Raw genomic sequence first — 20,433 nt, 5'->3', positions numbered from 1 at the left:
TGCAAATTAAATAAAAAATTATATATTTCGTGCAATTTAAATTTATATAAACGGTTTTTTTGTATTAATAAAGGTATTAAAGGTATTAAATAATACTAAAATAATAGATTTTTGTATAATGTAATTGTGCAAAATAGCAAAACTATATAAACAAATTAAAACTATAGTAAAAAGTTAATCAGATTGTATTTTTATTTTTAAAACAAGTTCACGGGTTTCGTAGAAAAAATAAAAAATATTTTTTCCATAAATTTAAACTTCATTATCTGCCTGGCAAATGAATCGAAAGTTTCTGTCACATGAGTCGAGATACATGTAACTTTCGAACACGGAAATGCAGCGTGGAAACTCCTTTGTATCGTCGGGTTCACCGGCTGACCACTTTAAAAAAGGACCTTTGCCGGAGGCTACAGATACGTAATCTCCCTTTTTCGCCAGATCGTTGACACCCAGCCAATAGGCGTATTCGGAATCGAGTTTCGAATTGATGACAGTAAACTCCTCCTCGCTTTTAATGGATGCTAGATGGCCGCCCATTTGGCGACATGTGTTTTCCGCATTAGTCCAATTTTGTTTGTTCAATCTACTTTGCTCGATATAGAAGAATCTTAAGCCAATTAGCTCAAATCTATGCGCGGCTATCGTTTTAACATTGCACTGTGTTTCCTCCCGGTTTTCCGTCCTTTTTGATTTGATCTCGAAATCCGGCAGGAGCAGCTTGTTAAAAGATTCCAGCAGAATGGCCTGCTGTCTTTCAACTCTGTCCAATCTTTCCTGGGTTTCATTAAAGCCAATCGTCAGCATATTCAAGTCATCATATAGGGATCCCAGAGAGGCAAGGCAGAATGTCGCACATTGAGCTGGTGCGTTTTCCAGAATACACACGGATTGCACGGGATCCTTACCTTGGGCCATCGATCCATATATATCCAAAGCAACAAATGTGTAGAAAATAGTTTTAGAATACAGGAACATGGTGCGACCACCGAGGGCAAAAGTGGGTAGTGAACTGATTTTGAATGTTTTATTCACATTTGGCACTGCCAAAAATTTATGATAAAATAAAAAGCGCCAAAAAAGGGGCGGGCTTGGCTTGATAAGTTCATAGTTCTCTGAAATTGTAGTAAAAAAATTAAAAACTAATCTCGACAATTATAATAAGGGTATTATAATTATAGTCAAAAGTTTGAAGTAATGGAGACATTTCCGACCAGTGAGTATATATACATATGTTCTTGATCAGCAGGCGAGTTGATCTAGCCATTGTTCTCTGTCCCTCCGTTTCTACGCAATTTAGTCTCTTAGTTTGGAGACCCTGGCTGAAACTTTCCAAATTTCTCAATCTTTTTATTTATTTTTATAAATGAACTTGAATATACATATATTGTATATATCATTTTTTAAATTCTTTTTTAATTTAAGATTAGTTCAACAGCTAATTGTTTTATTGATAATATTAACTAACAATGATTTTTTAATAAGAACATTTTTTAGACCTAAAATTTTAAATTTTAATTTAAGCTTAAACAAAAAAATTTGTGTTTGCAATATCAAAAGTGCACTGCAACTGCACTTATAAACATACACACACTACTAAAAAACAAGAGAGAGAATAACAACTACAGCAATATGACATCCACCTGATTAAGAGAAACTGCAAGCTTTATCGGCTCTCTTTTGATTTCCCAACTTCTTTTTTCTGCTGTTTGTTGTTGCTTTTTCTGCGCGTCATTTTTGCAGCAGACGTCAGCGTTGACGTCGCTGCCGCTGCCTCTGCCGGCGCCGCTTTCTTTTGTCGCGAATTTGGAATTGAAAATGCATTTCATTTGCAAAAGTTTCGCTGCAACGAAAACAACACGGCGGTTCGCGGAATCGTACTTCCTCTCTTCACCCAGCTGCAACTGTGTGCGTGTTAATTCGCTGTATGTGTGTGCGTGCCTACACTGCAATTCGTGACGGATTTTTGTGGATTTCAAAAAGAAAAATAGTTTGCATTTGACAGGTGCAATCTGTGTCCCCTCAAAAAAAAAAAAAAACAGAAAGTGTGTGGGTGCATCGTCATTTTGCAGCACAACTGGTAAGCGAGAAAATTGATTAAAATTCAGATTACAAAGGGGGGAAATATATTTAAAAAATATATGTAGCTTAAATCTTAAGTATTTGCGTGAGTTTGTGTGTGAAAGAGAGAGAGCGAGAGAGTGCAGCCAGAAATTGCAATACACACAAACAAAAAGCGGCCGGCTTGCTCTCCTCTTCCTCTTTCTCTCTTCCTCTTCTTCTCCTCTTCCGCCCCTCACCCCTTCGTCATTCCACTTTTGGATGCACTTGGTGCGATTCATTTGCCTTTATTACCATTTTTGCCCGTCTCTGCACTGTTTTTTTCCTCATTTTGTGGGGGCTTTTGGCACGGTGGCAACCCTGGCAGCCAAATGCGTTGGTGAATAAGTTCTCTACCCTTTTGTCAGTGTGGGACGCGACTTTGAAATGCTTGCAGCTAGCGGTAATGCAGCGCAAAAGTGCAATAATCGCAAATAAAAATATTCACAAAAACTTTAGCCACATAAAACTTTTTATAAAAATATAACTCAACTAGTGAAATACTCTCTAATATTGCACAAAAAAAAAAATTAAAAAATTTGTATTTTAACAAAGTGTGCGTGAAAATGTGAAAAAAAAAACATTTATTGACAAGTTAACAATTAAAAATCCAAAAACTACTGAAGCCAAAAGAAAAAGTGTTCTAAAAGGACAAAAGAAACACCTTAACTAAAAAAAATATTTGTTATACTACTTAAATACTGTTTAGAGAAACAAAATGGTTTACAGAAACTTAAAAAAAAGTAATCAATATAAACTCCTTTCTTTGTCTTGCAATTATTTGTTTGGATAAAACTAACAAATAAATATAATTAGAAAATTTGCAAAAAATTCTTTCACATAAACCTAAAATGAGAAATGTACGAATTCAATGCTATCAGATAATTGTAGAAATTATTATTCCTTGTTATAAATAAAAGATTCTTTAAAAAAATTAACAGTTTCTTGCCTTGAAATCGGTAATATAAAACCTTATTCAAGTATTTTTTGTTAAACATTTTTCTCTAAAAAGAAAAGTTCTAAACATTTTCTTAGCCAAAAAAGCTTTAATTAAAAAACAAATTAAATCTAAACTAAAATGTTACATTTCTGTGCTGCAATTTTTAGTCAAACAAAAACCAATTGAAGGCAATTAAAACGCATTTTCTCTGCAATTGATGATGACCTACGACAAAGGAAATGAAGTCATACCCATACACAGGCGACTCACACGCACACATGCACGCCGCAAAGCAAAGTGCAGGCCAAAAGCGAATAAGCAAAAAAAAAACACAATAACAACAACAAGGGGCCCTACGAAAGCCAACAACAACAAGTTGAAAATTGCACTGCGCATGCACATGCACACACACCACTGTCAAACTCAAACACACAGATACACCAACTGAGCGATATTGCAGTGGTATTTGTGCGCTTTTGTTCGCTTGCAAAAAGAAGAAGGAGCTTGAAAAAATACTTAAAAATATAATTAAAATTGAAAAATGACTTTATAGGCTGTTTAAAAATATCCACGAAATTCGGAAGCTTTCCCAGCTTTTATTTTTCCCCATTTTCGATCCTATTTGCTTGTGCTCATATTTTATTTTATTAAAATGCGCGTCATGCCAACGGCAGTTGAATGCACTCGGCCTTTGCATCGAATGGCTTCCCCTTTAGCTGATAATGATAATGAACAGATTAATCGCTTTTTTTATTATATATATTTGTAAGCCAGATGAGTTTTAAACATTTTTCTGCCAAAAAACAGATTTTCGCTATTTCAATATGTCAAACTATTAAACTTAGTTTTTTAAGGGAATTTTTTGCTTGAATTCAATAGATTCATTAAGAACATTTATGAAATTTAAGGTTAAAATATTTAATATAAAATTTAAAACTTTAAAAGAAAGCTATTTTATTTCAAAGATGTAATCCCTTTTTTCTTTAAGTAATAACATCTGAAAGATTATAAGCCTCGTTAACAGCTCAACTGCTATAGTGTTATTTGTGCTCAATTCTTTTTAAAATAATGACCTCATCACCGAAAATGTAAAACTTTTTCAAGTCTAATTTATTAAATTAAAAAAAAATCATCATGGTAATTTATTTCAATTAAATTATAACTATTTTGGTTCTGACTCATAGTCCAGCGTTTCCCTTTGACCTTGATTGAATTATTTAAAGTGAAATGGGTAGTGCAATTATTAAATTCTCTGCGAACCCCAGAGCATTCCATTGCACTTTGTGGTTGTTCCTCTCTTGGCCATTTCCTCATGTTGTGTATCTACAACTGGAATTACTCATCATCAGCATTTCCATAGAAATCAAAGCTCACAACAAAAGAATGCGAAAAAAGTAGGGGACAAATGCTTAACTAATAAAAAAAAAATAATATTTAAACATTTGTTTAAGTCCTTTAATTTTATTAAAAATAATAACAGCTTCAAAAACAAAAATAACTAACAAACAACATTATAAAAACAAAAAACAATCAATATTAAATAAATGACTTTAAAGCATTATAACCCAAAATGTTAATAAGTTTAAAAAACTAAAATCAAAGTTAATGTGAATTTATAGAATCCTTTTAGGACTTAAAACTTCATAAACAGAAAGGCAACAACAAAAAAATCTACAAATGGCAGCACTTTTCCTACTTCCTTCTTTCATACCATTTGAACTCCTTCCTTTCGATGGGCAAGGGAGAGAAAGGGATGGGTAGAGTGGTGCCAAAGGACAATGGTTCAAGTGCAAAGAGGATGCCAAGCCACATGCAACAATGCCAACAACAAGGACCGAGCGAACGCCGAAGGACATGCCATGCAATTTCCTTCTCTATGGTGAGTTGCAGCTATTGCGTATACGCCGTGTGGTGTATAGAGCGAAAGAGAGGCGGCTTCTGTCGTCTGGCCAGACAGAGAGAGAAACTATTTATAGCAGTGAGCTCCAAAACCGAGCTCAGCCTTGATTCCGCCCTTGAACTAACATTGCTGGGAAACTATTCCTGTATCTCCAGTCCCGTCCTGTTTTCGTACCCTTCGATTCGAACCCAGCAGTCATCACAGCTGGAAACCAGTTGGCGTACCATATATCGGGGGGATATGGGAGGTAATCGGTAAGAGGTAGTTGGGGTCTTGGGCATCCAGTGCATACATATGTCGCCAGTCAAGCGGTGATTTTTGTGTTTGCGGTCCCCTTTTTACCCCATGTCCTTGCCTCTCGAACTGAACTCAGCAGGCTTTGACATTGATTTTGTGCATCCTGCATCTGTATTGTGTATCTGTGTTTCCATTCCTATGCAACCCAGCAACTCCCACCCAACTCGACTCAGCTGTCAGCAGTTGCTGATGTCATGGCAGTTTATTTATACAAATAATTTGATTGTTTAGCAAACACTTTAATATAATAGCACCAAACTCGAAGAATATGATAGCTGATATGGGCTTAGAGTAATATGAGAAGTAGCACCGAGTAAGGTAATATTTAACCTTGATTTTGTCTGTTAAAAGATACATTTCCCTGTTATCGCAATCGGAGAAGTTGTCAATGTTTGAAGAGCAGTTGAGATATCAAATGAAATCACCATATGATATGTAGGTGTCGTATTATATTTGATTTTCTAAACTGTTTAAATGTTTTACTATTACATTTTAATGTTAAAAATATAAAAATAACCCCAAATGGTAAATACAAAAAGTTGTTTTTAAATAAAATACATTCATCATAAAACAGTTCTTAGGAAAGAGTAGGAAAAATTTATTATTGCCTAGCACTAAATCTTGGATATTAAATTAATGTTTTAACGTCGCATAACAAAACTATTCTCTACAGAACTTCAAAACCTTTTTTTCTTTCTTATAATTATTCAAAATTGATGCGTAATAAAGGCAAAAATATATTTTCACGATAAAAAGTGAGCTGGATGATGAAACAGAAATAAGAACTACAATTGAAACTTGAGCAAACAAAGGGCTACGTAAAATGTTTGCAAATTGAATTTCAAGTAAATATGAGCTATGCAATGTGAAATGTAAATACACAGAGAGAAACGCACACATATAAGCCACGGAGAGACTACATCTACAAAGGCAGCGATGCATTCAAAGATAGATCTATAGACGGAGGAAAAGTCTCTCAGCTTGTTTCTTGGCTCTGTGTTTGTGTGTGTCGGTGTACATCTTTGTATCTATCGGATGCAGTTTTACGCTTTAAAAGGAATTCTGTAGTTTATGCATGCGATGCGTTGTCTATATAAAGTTGTTTCCCCATTTCCCCCACCGTCCCTGTCGCCCCAGCTGGCGTCTCTTTCGTTCGCCATCATGCCCTCTCTTTCTATGACTGTACTCTGGGAGCCATGGAAACGACGTCATCGCATCATCGTCGTGCGTTGAGATGCCGAACCTAGTCAGCAATGGCGGCCTCCTCTTCATTTCCCATATCCCATCTCCCAGTCCCCCAAAATATATAAAAAAAATGGCAAAAATAAATATAAATATAATGACAGGAGAACAAAGAAAATGGGGATATTGGAAAAAAGAAACTACAAGTAAAAGAAACAAAAAGGTAAAAGTAAGAAAATAAGAGGTGGAAAAAAAGCTACAGAAGAAATGAAAAAGTTAACTGAAAGAACAAAATAATTTTAAAAGGGAAGAAAAAACATAAAGAATAGGTACTGTATCAACCAATTTCGAAATTAAAAATGAATTTATTGTATGCAATGAAAATATAAGACACTCAAAGAATAGGGAACTGAAAAATGCATCAAAAACTAGCCGCAACAACAATGCAAGTACTTCAACCCTCACGCCGCCCACTTGCTCATTTTGCACCGAGTCAAGTCCATGTTCTTGGCTCTCTTTTGTGTATCTATAGAATGCGTTGTCTTCCTCTTCAACATTTTGCCGGCTGCATCTACAAAAACTACGAAAAAGCGAGATGAGAGGGCTCATAAGCAGCTTAGTGCACAATTAAAGCCTTCATTTATTTTTTTTTCTTTTTGAGTCAAAGTGTCTTTGGCAAAGTATTTCAATTAGCGGCAAAAACATATTACGCATACGCCACGTTGCCTGTTGGTGAAATAAAAGCGGATTAAGAGGCGGGTTGAAAGCAACAAATTCATCAGGGAAATGCATGGGAGATAGTAAAGAATCTTTAAAAATTCCGGCTGATACTTAGAGATTGAAAAAAAAATGTATAATATTAGGGGAAGTGGTTAATATAAAAGTCTCCTTTTAAATTTCCTGAGAATTCTGTTATAGTACTTTAATTAATTCTTTTTCTGCTTTGCAGCCATGCAAAATGCTTATAGAAAATAAGGAATGGTTGAAGAAAGAAGATTCCGATGGAACTTTATAAAAATGCTGATGAAATTTGGAAAGTGCTTTTGTCTTGATATATATATTGATATATTGTTAATAGTGCAAAATTAATAGTGAAGGGGAAATTAATTAAAATATATATTAAACCTACTACAAGCTTGTTAAAGCTTAATAAACATAAATGACTTCGTTAATGCTACAAATTGCTGGTCACAATTGCGTATACGCCATGTTGACTGTCAGAAACTACCACAGCAGATGCACCTGTTCAAAGCTCGCTCTCCTGCTGTGTCATCAATAACTAACGACCATAATCCTGGTCACCCGTGGCTCGTCTTTCCCCCTTTCACCGTTTATTTTTCTGTTTTTATATACCAAGGAGCATGTCAAATGCCTTTTGGTTGCCAAGCAATTGAAACGCAGATGAATTCAGAACGGTAGATTGACTGTTACAGAGGGTCGACAACAGATTAACCCTTGGCGAACTGCTTGGTTGACTTTTATGCCCATGTGCAGGCGGATCACCCTCTTAAAAAAAGGTTCCAAACTGGTCCCATAACTGTACTTGTGCGAAAAGAAACAAAACGTATTTAGAGCATGACCATCAAACAAAAGGGGGAATCCTCATCAAAAGAAAGGGGACATATAGTACAAAGAAGGAATAAGGGAAATAAAAGACAGACTGAGGGTAATATATAGAGATTGCATTCCAGGTCGTACAAAGGGTTAGCTTTGTCTCTACATTGCAATTTGCAAAATATTTCCATGTGTACGTATTTTTTTTTCTGCTGCTGTCGTTCAAATGCATCGTAATGAATGTCATCCGTTTCACTTTGAATTATGTCATCCACTGTGACACACTTTTCCGAACACTAGCTGCTTAGACACACACACACCCGTTTGCATATATATATATATATGTATATATATTTATATATATACACAATCATATATATGTAAATATAAACATGGATAGCCCAACCAACGGTTTCTCATTAGCCATAGACCCCTTCCTTTGCTGTTTTCCCCATTTGGTCTTTGCTTTTATTAAGGCTTTGTTTCCTTTTTTGTTATGCAAGTGTATAAATGTATATTATCTAATATATGAAATAGAGACAGCTAGGGTTCATTTTAAAATTTAATTTAACCTAGGCTTAAGTAATTTATTTATCATTTTAATTTTATAAAGGAATGCAGACAAATTATTTTTTAAAGTATTTCGTTTCGTTTAAAAATGAGCTATCAATAAGGTCATAAAACATTTTAAAATTTCGCTGTATATATTATAACCCATCCGTTAATTGTGTAATCCGAGTTGACTCAACAATTACAACGAATTGCAATAAATTACGGAATTACGACTAGACACAATAGACACAATTTTAATAGCTAAAATGTTCTAACCGACGTCAATAAATAAATTCTCACATTCCCCTATTTAAATGAGCAAAATTTAAATTGATGTGAAAAGCAAAAAATGTACATCGAGTTGAAACCAATACACAGAAAAGATCAGCAGAATTATAAATTGTTAGATTATTTTATGTTTCTTACAGTTACAAATTTTGACTTAATTTGAAATAAAAGTTAATGCTAAATTGGCTTTGATGAATTTAAGTTTTGTAAATATCCGATGATTTATTAATTTTTTCATACCAAAAAAACGTAGCAACATTATTTTTGTAAATGTTCTTTGGTGTTTTATTTTTAAGCTGATCAACTCCACAAACATGAAATCATTACTTTGGGTTTCGATTTAATAAGATTTTATCATAAACATAAAGCCAAATTGCAGCCTTCATTCAGCACCATCAAATTTTGGTAAATCACCTTCATTCGTGTGTGTCGACCAGAAATGGCATGAAAATTATATGGTGACTGCCCTCACAACTTCTTCCGATCTTCTGTAGCTGTCCATGTCGCTGAATTTAACGGTACAAATAATTTATGCCGCCAGCCAAAGAAGAAACTTATAAAGAATTGGCCCGAAACAAAAGAAAAACAGACAATGAACTCGGACAGAACAGAACTCGACTAAAGGCGGAAGTTCGCCAAAGAAGCCAATTGAATGCAACAAAGTTGAACCAGCCAAAAAAAAAGAACACACAACTCGAGTTAAAGAACAAGTGCAGTTCAACGAAACTTTAAAGTTTTGGTGAAAGGGGCAAATCAAAAATAAGGAAATAACCTTTTTGTAAATACTCTTTCGGAGGTTATACTTTTAATGGCTATATAAAGGTTACAAAATGTTAAAAAGGTATCTTATTCTTTTAAAATTTTGTAAGAATCCACGTACATTTTGTCTTTTGAATTATTCAAATATTATTAAAATATTATTTTTATATACATTAGTTTAAATATTTGTCAAACATTTGTATTATAGAACATTAACTATTTCGAAGAGTTACTTTGCTATTTTTAAAAACTCTTTTGATTAAGAAGGTAGAAAGAAGAGACATCGTAGAATGGAGACTGGGGAACGATGGTGGAAAGAACTCCAGTTAATTGGCAGCTGCCTTGAGGAGGCCAAAAGGAATAGCAAGGAGTCAGAACAAGTAATGAAGAAGTGAAAGAATTGCAACCGGTTTGCAGACACTTTTTCCTCAGCTTCTTGGTTAAAATTTGTTGTTTGGTCTACACGGCGTATGCGTAATTAGATCTGGTGTTTGCATTAGCTTCGTTTGCTAATTGGACTAAAGTTGCTTAGCGCATTGCACTCGGAAGTTAACAAAAGAAGGGAAAAGGAGCTGGTAAAACGCTATAAATGAGAAATACACTGGAAAAAAGAGTTTTAAAGTGCTTTTAATGTTTCAATTTATTATAAATCTAATGTTTCGATAAAATAGTCTTACCAACAAATAAAATAAACATAATAACACATAATACTAGGAACTCAATTTTTATTATGACTGCCTAACATCAATGCTTTTTAAAATTTTATTGGCTTTGCCAGTAAGACAATTATTTCACCATAAAATGCTTTTATGATTTCGTTTGTTGTTTTACGAGATCGTTTATTCCGCGATAGTGTGGAGTTTTTAATGCCTTCTTATTTATTAGCTCGGTTTTTTCAGTGCTAGACAGACATTGGCATTGCATTGATGTTGATAACGACGATGATGAAATTCAGGTTTTGGCTTTAAACGATCCTCTACCCTAGGGTGATCGGGAGTATTTTTTTTGCCTTCTCTTTGACTCTTGCAAACCCCCCCTTTCCATTTCGCTGTGACGTTGCAAATATTTTTTTGCAACAGCTATCAAACGAGTTTTTGCCACTGTTCTTCCCGCTCTTTTTGCCGCTTCTTCGCCCCGTTCTTCCCCCCTTCATATATTCACATTCTTCTGGTACTCCCCCGAAAACCCCTTTTCCCATTTTACCCCCATTCGTGCCCCTCTTCCGTATGCCACGCTCTATTGGACTCTTGATGCGGTGCGACTTTGGTTCGTCTACCTTCTGGCTTTTGTTCAGTTGCCATGTTGCATAGGATTTTGAACCCGTTTCGCTCACCCCCTTTTCCCCCGGCTTACCCCCCGCCCATGGCCCGTTGCATGTGGCGTCCCTAACCTAACCCAACTTTTTAGCGCAAAGCTTTTTGTTTCTCCCCTTTTTTGCTCTTTGTTGCGGCTTTTGTGTTTGTTGTGTTTGCCTTGCACGTTTTGTTTGTTGTCGTCACACACTCACATACCCACAATCATAAAAGGTATAAAAATTCAAAAAAAATCAACAATATTTTATGGGCATTCATTGTAGAAATTGCATTTGTCGCTATCTCTCATATGTGGTCGTTTGTGTTAATTGTTTAATTAACCCGATTTACTCAGAAACTGTTGACATTTTGCCAGAGCTAAGTAGGTTGGGATAATTGGATAACATGAGTAGTAATGTTAATCTTTGGGGTTTAGGGATTATGTGAAAGATTTTCATATATGTTAAATTTTATAGCGGTAATGCTATTTTTTTTATGAAAATAAAATATTTTGAAAATCCTTTAGAACAAATTATAAGGAAATCAGATGGTCTTTAACCCACTTTAGAGACTTTGAAGGTGGATATTATTATTTAATTTGAAGTAATTTCATCGACATCAACAAAACTAATTAAGTTTTCGTCAAAAACTTTATTTATTTCTTCCTTTTTTCCACCTCTTGTCCTTTCACTCAAATTCTTCAAAACTTTCCTGCCTCTTTTTATGACCGAACTTTGGCTTGTCAACTACGGGAAGACTGCTCCCACATGAGTAAGATCTCGTTTTAATGGAAATAATTGCAATTTCGTGCATAATTTATGGCTGCCACCCACACACACACACAAAAGCACACTGGCAGAAAAGTCGAGCAGAATCGAAATCTCTTGCATTCACACTCATAACTCACTCAAGCTAAAGACAACGGATGCTCTCTCTCTCGCTTTTCTGCCATATGAAAATGTTGAAAAGTAATTTGTGGCACATGTGGGTGGCCTCTGAACAAATGCCAGTGGAGGCTGCTGCAAGGGGGGATGTGAAATGCAATCAACTACAATGAGAAATTACAGACACCAAAAACGAAACGGCAACAAACAAAAAAGACAGCACAACAACAAATGTGTGTAAGCTGCGCGTATTTCCTGTCTATCTGTGTGTTTGTACGCAAATATGCAAAATGAATGAAAACGTCAGCGGGCTCCACAAACCAAAAATACACTTCAAGAAAACAAGGAATTTAAACCCTTGATTCCAGTTCGTGAAATACAAAAATACACCTGAAAACCCCTAGATACTAAATATAGAAAATACAATTATGTGATAAATACTTTTATTTTTTTTTATAGTTGAATGCATTTTATTGAGATAGGCAGGTTATAAAAGGTTCTTATTAAATAAAGTTAGGAAATTGTACTCATTTTGTTTTTATCATTTTATTTTATTGATATGCCTTAAATAGCTTATGTGTACGTTTTAGAATATTTTTAAATGTTAATAATATTTCCTTTTTTTATGAGAAATAGATGTTCTATTAATTGTTTTCCAATGCCTAGTTTAAAAATTTTAAATTGCGAATTCCGAAATACAAATCCAAAAGAGAAAGCTAAAGAGAGTCAAAGCTCTGTGGCGGTGCTTTCTCTTAATTTCTCTTTGACGCGTTGCGCTGTTGTTGCTGCTGCTGCGCTGCAAGTTGCGTGTCATTGACCTTTGGAATTGCATGTTGCTGCTTCGCTGCCGGCGCTCTCCTCCGACTACGTCATTCTACGCTAATTCGCAGTGGAACTGCCACTGCCACATTGAAATCGCCACATTGCCACATTGAAGTTTGCCACATGAGGAGGCAGCCTGCTGTCTGGTCGCTCACGTGCGCCCTCTCTTTTCCTCCCCACCACCCGTCTCACTCGCTCTCCTTACCCAGTGCGAAATTATATCAAGGAAGGAATACTTTGCCGCTTATCTTCCGCCTCCATTGTTGCTCCCGAAAGTTATTTCAATATCTTCGGGGGTCTCTCATTCCACGATTTTTATTCATTTTTTTTGCCCAATATCTGGGGATTTCTTTCGGTTTCAATTAGGTGCTTAATCTTCCACTTAGAAAAATACCAAAGATATGCTTATTTACAGTCAACACTTAACAATTTCTTTACGAAATGTGAATTAAATATTTATATTTATTAGATTAGTGTAGTTATTATTGTTGGGATCAACTTTCTTGGAATTTGTACTATTGTTAGTATCAGTTATTGCATTTATATTTAGTTTTTAACTACAAAACAATACATTATTTTATTACGACATGAAAAAATAATATTAAATAAACATATTCATAATAGACAATTTTTTGTACCTGTACCTAAAAATATAAAAATCAAAGTATTAGAAAAATATACAAATTTATATTGATACATCAGTAATATATTCTTTAAAATCCAGCCCAAAAATTATAAATAAATGCATACATTTTAAAGTTTAACGAAAAATTCAAATAAAGATAAATCTATTAATTGAAAAAAGCTTGAAACCAATAAAGCCCCTCAATCCACTGCAATAAACCATTGACCATCCAGCGAAATATTCGCGACAAACTCCAAAAACGAAAGCAAGTTGTAAGAAGGGAAAAAGTTTGCCAGCGATTGTCTACAAAGTCTTGTCTCAGAGTTTCGGTCCCAGAGTTTCCGAGTTCATTGAACGCCTTCGCCTGCACCCAGACATAAAGCAAACGCAAACTCAATAAGCGAACGCAGCGAGCAAATAAACAGCAGCCAATAAGAGATACGAGTGTGCAGATACAAATCGCAACCAAAGATACTCTTCTCCTGCTGTCACAACAGGCCAAAAGAAGAGCCCAAGACGGCAAAGGTACATGAAAGAATTGGCAAAAAAGTCGAGGGAACAGGTTGAGATGGTGTCCCAACCGCAAAAGCCCTAGGGATCGATCGATCAATTGAGATTTATATGGGGTCTCGCGTTTCGAAAAGGCGATCGTTTAGGGACATAATTGCAGTTTTGCTATATTAAATAAAAAATCAAATGAACCCGAATTTAGGTAAAATTAAATACATACAATTAAACTTTTTGCACTCTGTAATTTTTTAAACAAGTTTTAATTAATACAGATTATTAAGAAAACGGTCCAATTCTTAAATAATTTTTTATTATGAAAAACTTTACTTTTAAAAAAAGACTCTTAATTATTTTGAATTTAAAATAATATAATAATTTTAACCTGTTGAATATATAGTATCGTAAAAGTCTCTTGTTAATCGTAATACAAAATATAATATTTTTGGTGGGTAGAACTAATACTTCAAAGTTAATATTAATTTTTATTTTCTGTTAAGAAAACAAGTTTTGATAAAAGTTTCTAAACGAGTTAAAAAATCATTTTATAATGGTTTTCAATCGTTCTGATTGTTGTCCTACAAAAAATACATAATTTTTTAAATATAAAACCTTAAGAGATACGCGTCATCGGATTTAATTGGCGACAAAAATATTGCACAATTTTATGCCTGCAGCCAACAGCCGAGTAGCGACAAAAGGCCAGTCAAAACACGGCAAGTGCCGCTGTCCCAGGCCCAGAAAAAAAGCCAGACCCAGACCCAGACTCGGCCATAAAAAGGAGCAGTCAATGTACCCAAAAACCAAATAAAATGAGCCAAAGGAAACATAAAAAGAAAAGGGAAAAACAAAGCGAAGTTGAGGGGAACCGTAGCATGACGCGGCAGCCATGACCCACACCAACAAACAGGAAGAGCATAGCGAAAGGCCAAAACAACTTTTGGCCAAAAAGCGGCAACTGTAATAAAAGTGCAGGCAAGGCGAGAGGGAGACGGCAGCACCCGGTGGGAGCGAGAGGGAGAGTGTGCATAGAGAGCGAGCATTTACTCGCTTCAACGCCAAATTTCAATTACAATTACCAACGCGGGCGAGAAGGAAGGAAAAGGCCAGGAAAAGTAGGAAGTTTCATGACAGAATAAAGAAAAAAAGGAAAAAACGGAGGCTCAAGAGAAAAAAATAATCTGAATATAAAAACACTGGTTGGCCTTTTTACAGATTTTGTTTTTTTTTAACTTCAATCTTCTTAGTCCTTAACAAAATTTAATCTGCTCAAAAAGGAACAGTCACGGTCAAACTATAAATAAAATGCTGCATAGTTTTGGTCTAAAAGTTAGTAGTGATAATAATAGCAGTATAAGCAGTACAAAATTATGTGTTATGTGTTATTATCCATTTTATAAATATTACAATAACTTCATATTATCTGTAGTACATTTTTTAAAGACTTGAATTTCACCCTTTATATGACTAAGTTATATATAAACAATAAGTCCTTTCATTATCATCTGGAAAATTACTGATATTTATGGTTGTAAAATAGAAGAATTATATTTAAAAACCTATAGATATCCAAATGGATTTTTACCACCGGAGATCACTCTTATATTTTTTACCGTGTGAATGTATATGTTGGGGGCCAGAAGGAGTTTGGCGGCTTAGAGTGAATGAAGCATAAACTGAACTGAACTGCAGATACAGATTCGTTCTCCGGATTCTCTCTGCTCTGCTGGATCGTATAGTCGTATATGGCCATTAAAAATGGCTGCTAACATGGCTGCGAACAACACACACACACAAAAAGAAGAGCAACAGAAGGAGACACATAGGGTACACAAACAAACGTGGCACACCAATACTAATGCCGCTTGGGGCAGCATTTAAATCGGAGCAGCTCCACGAATGAAGTTGCAAAACAGAACGCCCAAAGGTTAATCAACTCTGCAACTCTGCGACTCTCCCATCTGCAATATAGGGTTGCCATCGCGCAACTCCACATTTTGTTGTTGTCTGTGGCAAGAAAGGAGAGAAAAAGGGGGAGGGAGTTGGGGGGGGGGATTGGGTCCCAAAGAGAGGGGTAAAGGAGTGGAATGGCGAAGGCCAAGCAGCGGAGTCTAATTGAATTGGTTGGTTGGATGATGTTGACTCTGCTCCACTCTTTTTTTACTCTTCTTCACTAATCCCTCCACCCCCTTTAACCCCTCTTTCGGCTCCCATGACAATGGCATTGAGTGAGAATCAACAAAACACCAGAGGGCTCTCTTCAAAGAGCGCCCAAAGAGTTAGAAGAGCAGAAAGAGTTTTGGCGTATTGCATAATTTTGTGCAACTCCCACACATATAGGTGCTGTTGTTGTTGTTTGTGTGTAGGTTCCCCTTGTCGCATTTGTATGCGTGTGTGGCATTGGCTGTGTGTCTGTGTGTGGGAGCTTTGGCCTTGGTTTTTTTTGCAAAACTTGATGCTGGCGTTAATAGGGAAATCAAATGGCACAAATTGCAGTTCAACAAAATAATAAAAAGGCAGGCTGATAAAAAGGAATGCATTTAAAAATGGTCTAAAAATCTTGAGAGTTATCAATTCAATTAAATTCATATTAAATTCATATTTATTAAAAGGCTGCATTCATTATTTGTAATTTATTTATAGCCAAACCATCTAAGCAACTTCAAGTGTGGAAATTAATTATTTAAGATCTTAAGACATTGCCTATACTTATTAAAACATTTCCTTTCAAAATAAAATCATAAAATGTTACAGATATTATATATGCTTATTTAATTACTTTTTAATTAACCAATACAAATAAAGAATCCTTTTATCAATATGCATAGGAGCCATCTGCTCAACTGAATATTATAAAATAATTTATTTGTATACACAAGTAAATATGCACTATTTACCCCGGAGAATATTTTCAATCACAGCAAATTACCATTGATAATGTCGCAGTTTTAATTTAATTTTCTGCTGCCAGCGATAAATGAAAATTAATGGCAAAAATTCAGTTTGACAAGCAGCGAGTGAAGGAAAAGCAAACAGTTTCCAGATGATTGCATCCTGCGGACAGGACAGAAATGAAAATTTATTTTTGATTAATGAGCTAAGGGCCAAAGGATGCCGTAAAAGTGATTTTATCAACATAAATAACGAACTTTTAATGAAATTGCGTAGCAAATAAATAAATTTAAATATGACCAAAAATGTATACGGGTAACACACGGCGTATGGGTGATATTTTTTGATAAATTTAAAGTTATATGAAATATCGAAGGTAAACAAAAAGAGAGCGTTACCGAGAGGGTTAAGAGAGCTTAAGAGAGTCGAGAACGAGTTGCAAAAAAAAAAAAGTTGTGCAAAAATTTGCAGCGCTGCTCTGCTGCTGCGGACTGTTACCGGTTTTTAATAGGAAGGAAACCAGAAAGCAGCCCCTCTTGCTGGTATTGGTGTGTGTGTGTGTGTGTTTGTGTGTGTGTAGCGTCTGTCTGCTGTGAATTTGTTGAGGCAGGTCCTGGCTGAAATACGCGAAAATAGGTACAGCCAACGAACTGCGCTCCAGACGGCCGTCTGCTGCTACCACCGAAAGAAGCATTGAAAACATGTGGAAAAGTGGCAGGGCCAATGGGTGAAGACGGCTAGAGAATCGCATCACCAGTATGCCCAGTACCCAGTATCCAGTACCAGTACCCCCACTAGTACATATGTAGTATAGTATGCTGCAACATGGAACTTGGAAATGGCAACTGGGAACTGGCAACTGGGAACAGGGAACTCGGGACAACAACACACATATAGCCAAAACACTCGATAGATACAGCCGCAGTCGCCGCTCTGCCGCCGCTCAGCCGAGCATAGTGGCATAGCTTTAGCTTCAGGTTCAGCCTCAGTTTCGGTTCTGAGCTTCAGCTGCAGCAACGTTTCCTCACCCAACCATCCATCCATACATAATAGATATATAGCCACCATATATACCCCTTCTTCATATAGTTTATATGTTTGAGTTCGCGTCGAACTATTTCTTATATTTCGTTTCTTTTTTTTTCGGTGCAAAAAGATGAATATGTAATGCAATTTTTCCATCGCTGGCTTTCCTTTGTTGCAAAATTGCAGCGAACTGGGCGATCGGCTTACGTGGCCAGAGAGACAAATCTATCGGGGATTAGGACAAGTCAAGTGGAATTGTTTCTTACACAAAGCTCTCCTTGCAGTTTATCGCAGGTGAATGTGGACACAATGGGAAACAAGCAATAAACAATCAATTCTATGAAAAATGTAATATTAGATATACTGCACAAAAACAAATCTATTCAGGTTAAGTAGAATTTATTTCATATTGCTTTCCTCTTTCTCTTGCAGATTATCGAACACTAAAGTGGCCACAAAGTGGAAATAACCATAAACGTAAATATATGGTAATAAGCATTGCATTTAATATTTATGCCTTTTTTCCATTAAGAAGCTCTCATTTTATTTGGAAACGAGGAAATATTTTGGAATAAATATGTAGTTACAAACATTCAAAATTTAATTGGATATTAATCATATATGGAAATATTCAACTTAATATATAATATAATAAGAATTAGGTCATTGAACTGCAATTGGATTTCAAAATTAAAAAACCAAAGCAAAGTCTAAATAAAATAAAAAAAACTTACTTGTCGTTAAAATATATCTCTTTTCTTGCAGATTGCAACTAATTAGCCACTATTTGACCTCAAAGAAGAATGAAAAAGAATCGTAACTATTTTGATAAAAAATATTGAAATACTTAACTTATCAACTAAAATTACAGATGAGTCAGAAGAATAAGGAACTCACTTCTATTGTCCTGCCGGAATTTCACAACTTTACCAAATGGATTATCACGTTTCCCTACCCAAAAGGGGTTGGTTTTTGATGCTCCGGGACGAATTCAATTTCAAGTACCAACTAAACGATTTCTAATCCAACACGAAATGGTGCATACTTACATATGGACCATTAACAGAAACCCGTAAATCCGAACTTGTGCTGTTTTATATCTGTTACAAGACCGGCATTATGGGAGTCTGTCAATGCAAACAACTGGTTTTTGGCAACAAAATCGAATGACAAATCTAAAACATGTAATGATGCCGGAGTATGCATAAAACGTCGAATAAAAAGCGATAATAAACATGAAAAAGTTATAATATTAATTCAAATAATAATTATAAACATAAATAAAATACAACAAATGAAGCTTACCAGACAATTCTCGAAAAAAATTAATTTAAAATAAAAAATAACCTGTGGCTAAAAAAATTAAGCCAAAAGATAACAATTTAAATTTGATTAAGCATTCATTTTCGCTAACACATGCATCCAAATAAAATGCGTTATAAAATTATGGTTCAAAGAAAATGAACTTAAAAAAAAAAAAGATTTAATAAACTCAAAGATTATATGAATATCTGATAACACAATAAATAAATAAATCAAGAAAGAATGATTGCTATTAAAAATGTTTTATTTGTGAAACATATTTATCATGTTTTATTTATAAACGTATGTATATTCATTTAATAATAGCAAAAATATTACCGTATTCCCATATGATTTCTCCCCGTTATTATTCTTCTTGTTTGCCAACATCTCTTAAACCAAAAACCGAACCAATAAATTCACCCAGAAAATCCTTTAAAAACCAAACCACCACCCAGCAAAAAGGACTACACCAAGGACCTTTTTCTCTCTGGCAAATTGAGGTAGTAGGTTGTATAGTAGTAATTACAAATCATACTATACAATGTGCTAGCTTTCTTTGCTTGACTACAAGCCGCAATTGATTAAAACTCCCAATCGAAGTGCACCACCAACAGAACCCACTCCCAGCCATACAAAAGTTGGTGGTGCAAGTAAAATTGATTGTGGACAACAAGAAAAGTGTTCTGAGCCAGACTTTCATTGAATTTCTTTACGAAAGCCTTGGAAATGTAAATGCATCCGGGCATATGTAAATATTGGCATTAGTGACATGTGCAAATGTTTGTATGGCTGATTCCCTGAGACCCTAACTTGTGACTTTTAATACCAGTTTCACAAGTTTTGATCTCCGGTATTGGACGCAAACTTGCTGATGTTAGTAAAAAAAACAAAGGCAAAAGCAAAAACTGATCGAGAACAGTATTATTGGAAGTACAACAAAAATTATTCAGAAGGTAAAGGCTTACTCACAACTAATGAAATTCACATACTCTAAGATTCAAGTTTCTTCAACAGAAATATGCGGTTCTGCTGGTAAATGATGAATGGATGAGACAAAACCATCTTGCGGATTCAGTTTTTAATTGGATGCTACTGACTTTTTATTGTTCTTTGCAGGACACGAAGAATATTTGACAGATATTTACACTTTAACTCTGTTCATGATTTTATTAACTGTGATGCTCAGCACAATTATTTAGAAAACTAATTATTTTTAAGTTTAAATATATTTGTTATGTAGGTAATTTTTAAATGTATTTTTTGATCTCGTCAATCAGCATCGATTTGAACATGTCTATCTTTCTGTTTCATTCCGAATTACTTGCTGAGTATAAACTTTTAAAATTTCTTTACTCATATCCAAGTTCATATTTTGGGAACTAGGAGACGGTTTCCTTTTACTTTTAAATATTAATACTTTAATAGTTTGTTTTAATATTCTTATATACAAATATTTTTGCTGTACGATTTTATAATAATTAATTTCATTTGTTCAATGTACAATGTAGATA

General features: G+C 35.0%; 1 protein-coding gene and 1 long non-coding RNA gene across 6 annotated transcripts; one reads left to right on the top strand and one right to left on the bottom strand.

The window, feature by feature from the left end:
* Positions 1–252: 252 nt before the first annotated feature.
* On the bottom strand, positions 253–975 carry LOC108041996 (accessory gland protein Acp29AB-like). Its single transcript, XM_017120090.2, has one exon. The coding sequence runs from the start codon at positions 973–975 to the stop codon at positions 253–255; it is 723 nt and encodes a 240-aa protein (XP_016975579.2).
* Positions 976–1,854: 879 nt separating this feature from the next.
* On the top strand, positions 1,855–19,351 carry LOC108052620. 5 transcript variants are annotated; one of them, XR_006417619.1, is made up of 5 exons: positions 1,855–2,500; positions 4,657–4,916; positions 17,748–18,105; positions 18,383–18,433; positions 18,489–19,351. It is a non-coding gene; the product is annotated as an uncharacterized LOC108052620 (long non-coding RNA). The 5 variants fall into 5 exon arrangements; XR_006417621.1 differs by lacking the exon at positions 1,855–2,500 and having other exon boundaries at positions 4,557–4,916; positions 17,748–17,965; positions 18,050–18,105; XR_006417622.1 differs by lacking the exon at positions 4,657–4,916 and having other exon boundaries at positions 1,855–2,077; positions 18,050–18,105.
* Positions 19,352–20,433: the final 1,082 nt, after the last annotated feature.

Source organism: Drosophila rhopaloa, unplaced genomic scaffold (assembly GCF_018152115.1).
Source record: "Drosophila rhopaloa isolate 14029-0021.01 unplaced genomic scaffold, ASM1815211v1 contig_2, whole genome shotgun sequence".
In the NCBI taxonomy this organism is placed as follows: Eukaryota; Metazoa; Arthropoda; class Insecta; order Diptera; family Drosophilidae; genus Drosophila; species Drosophila rhopaloa.
This window is presented reverse-complemented; position numbering and strand designations above follow the sequence as displayed.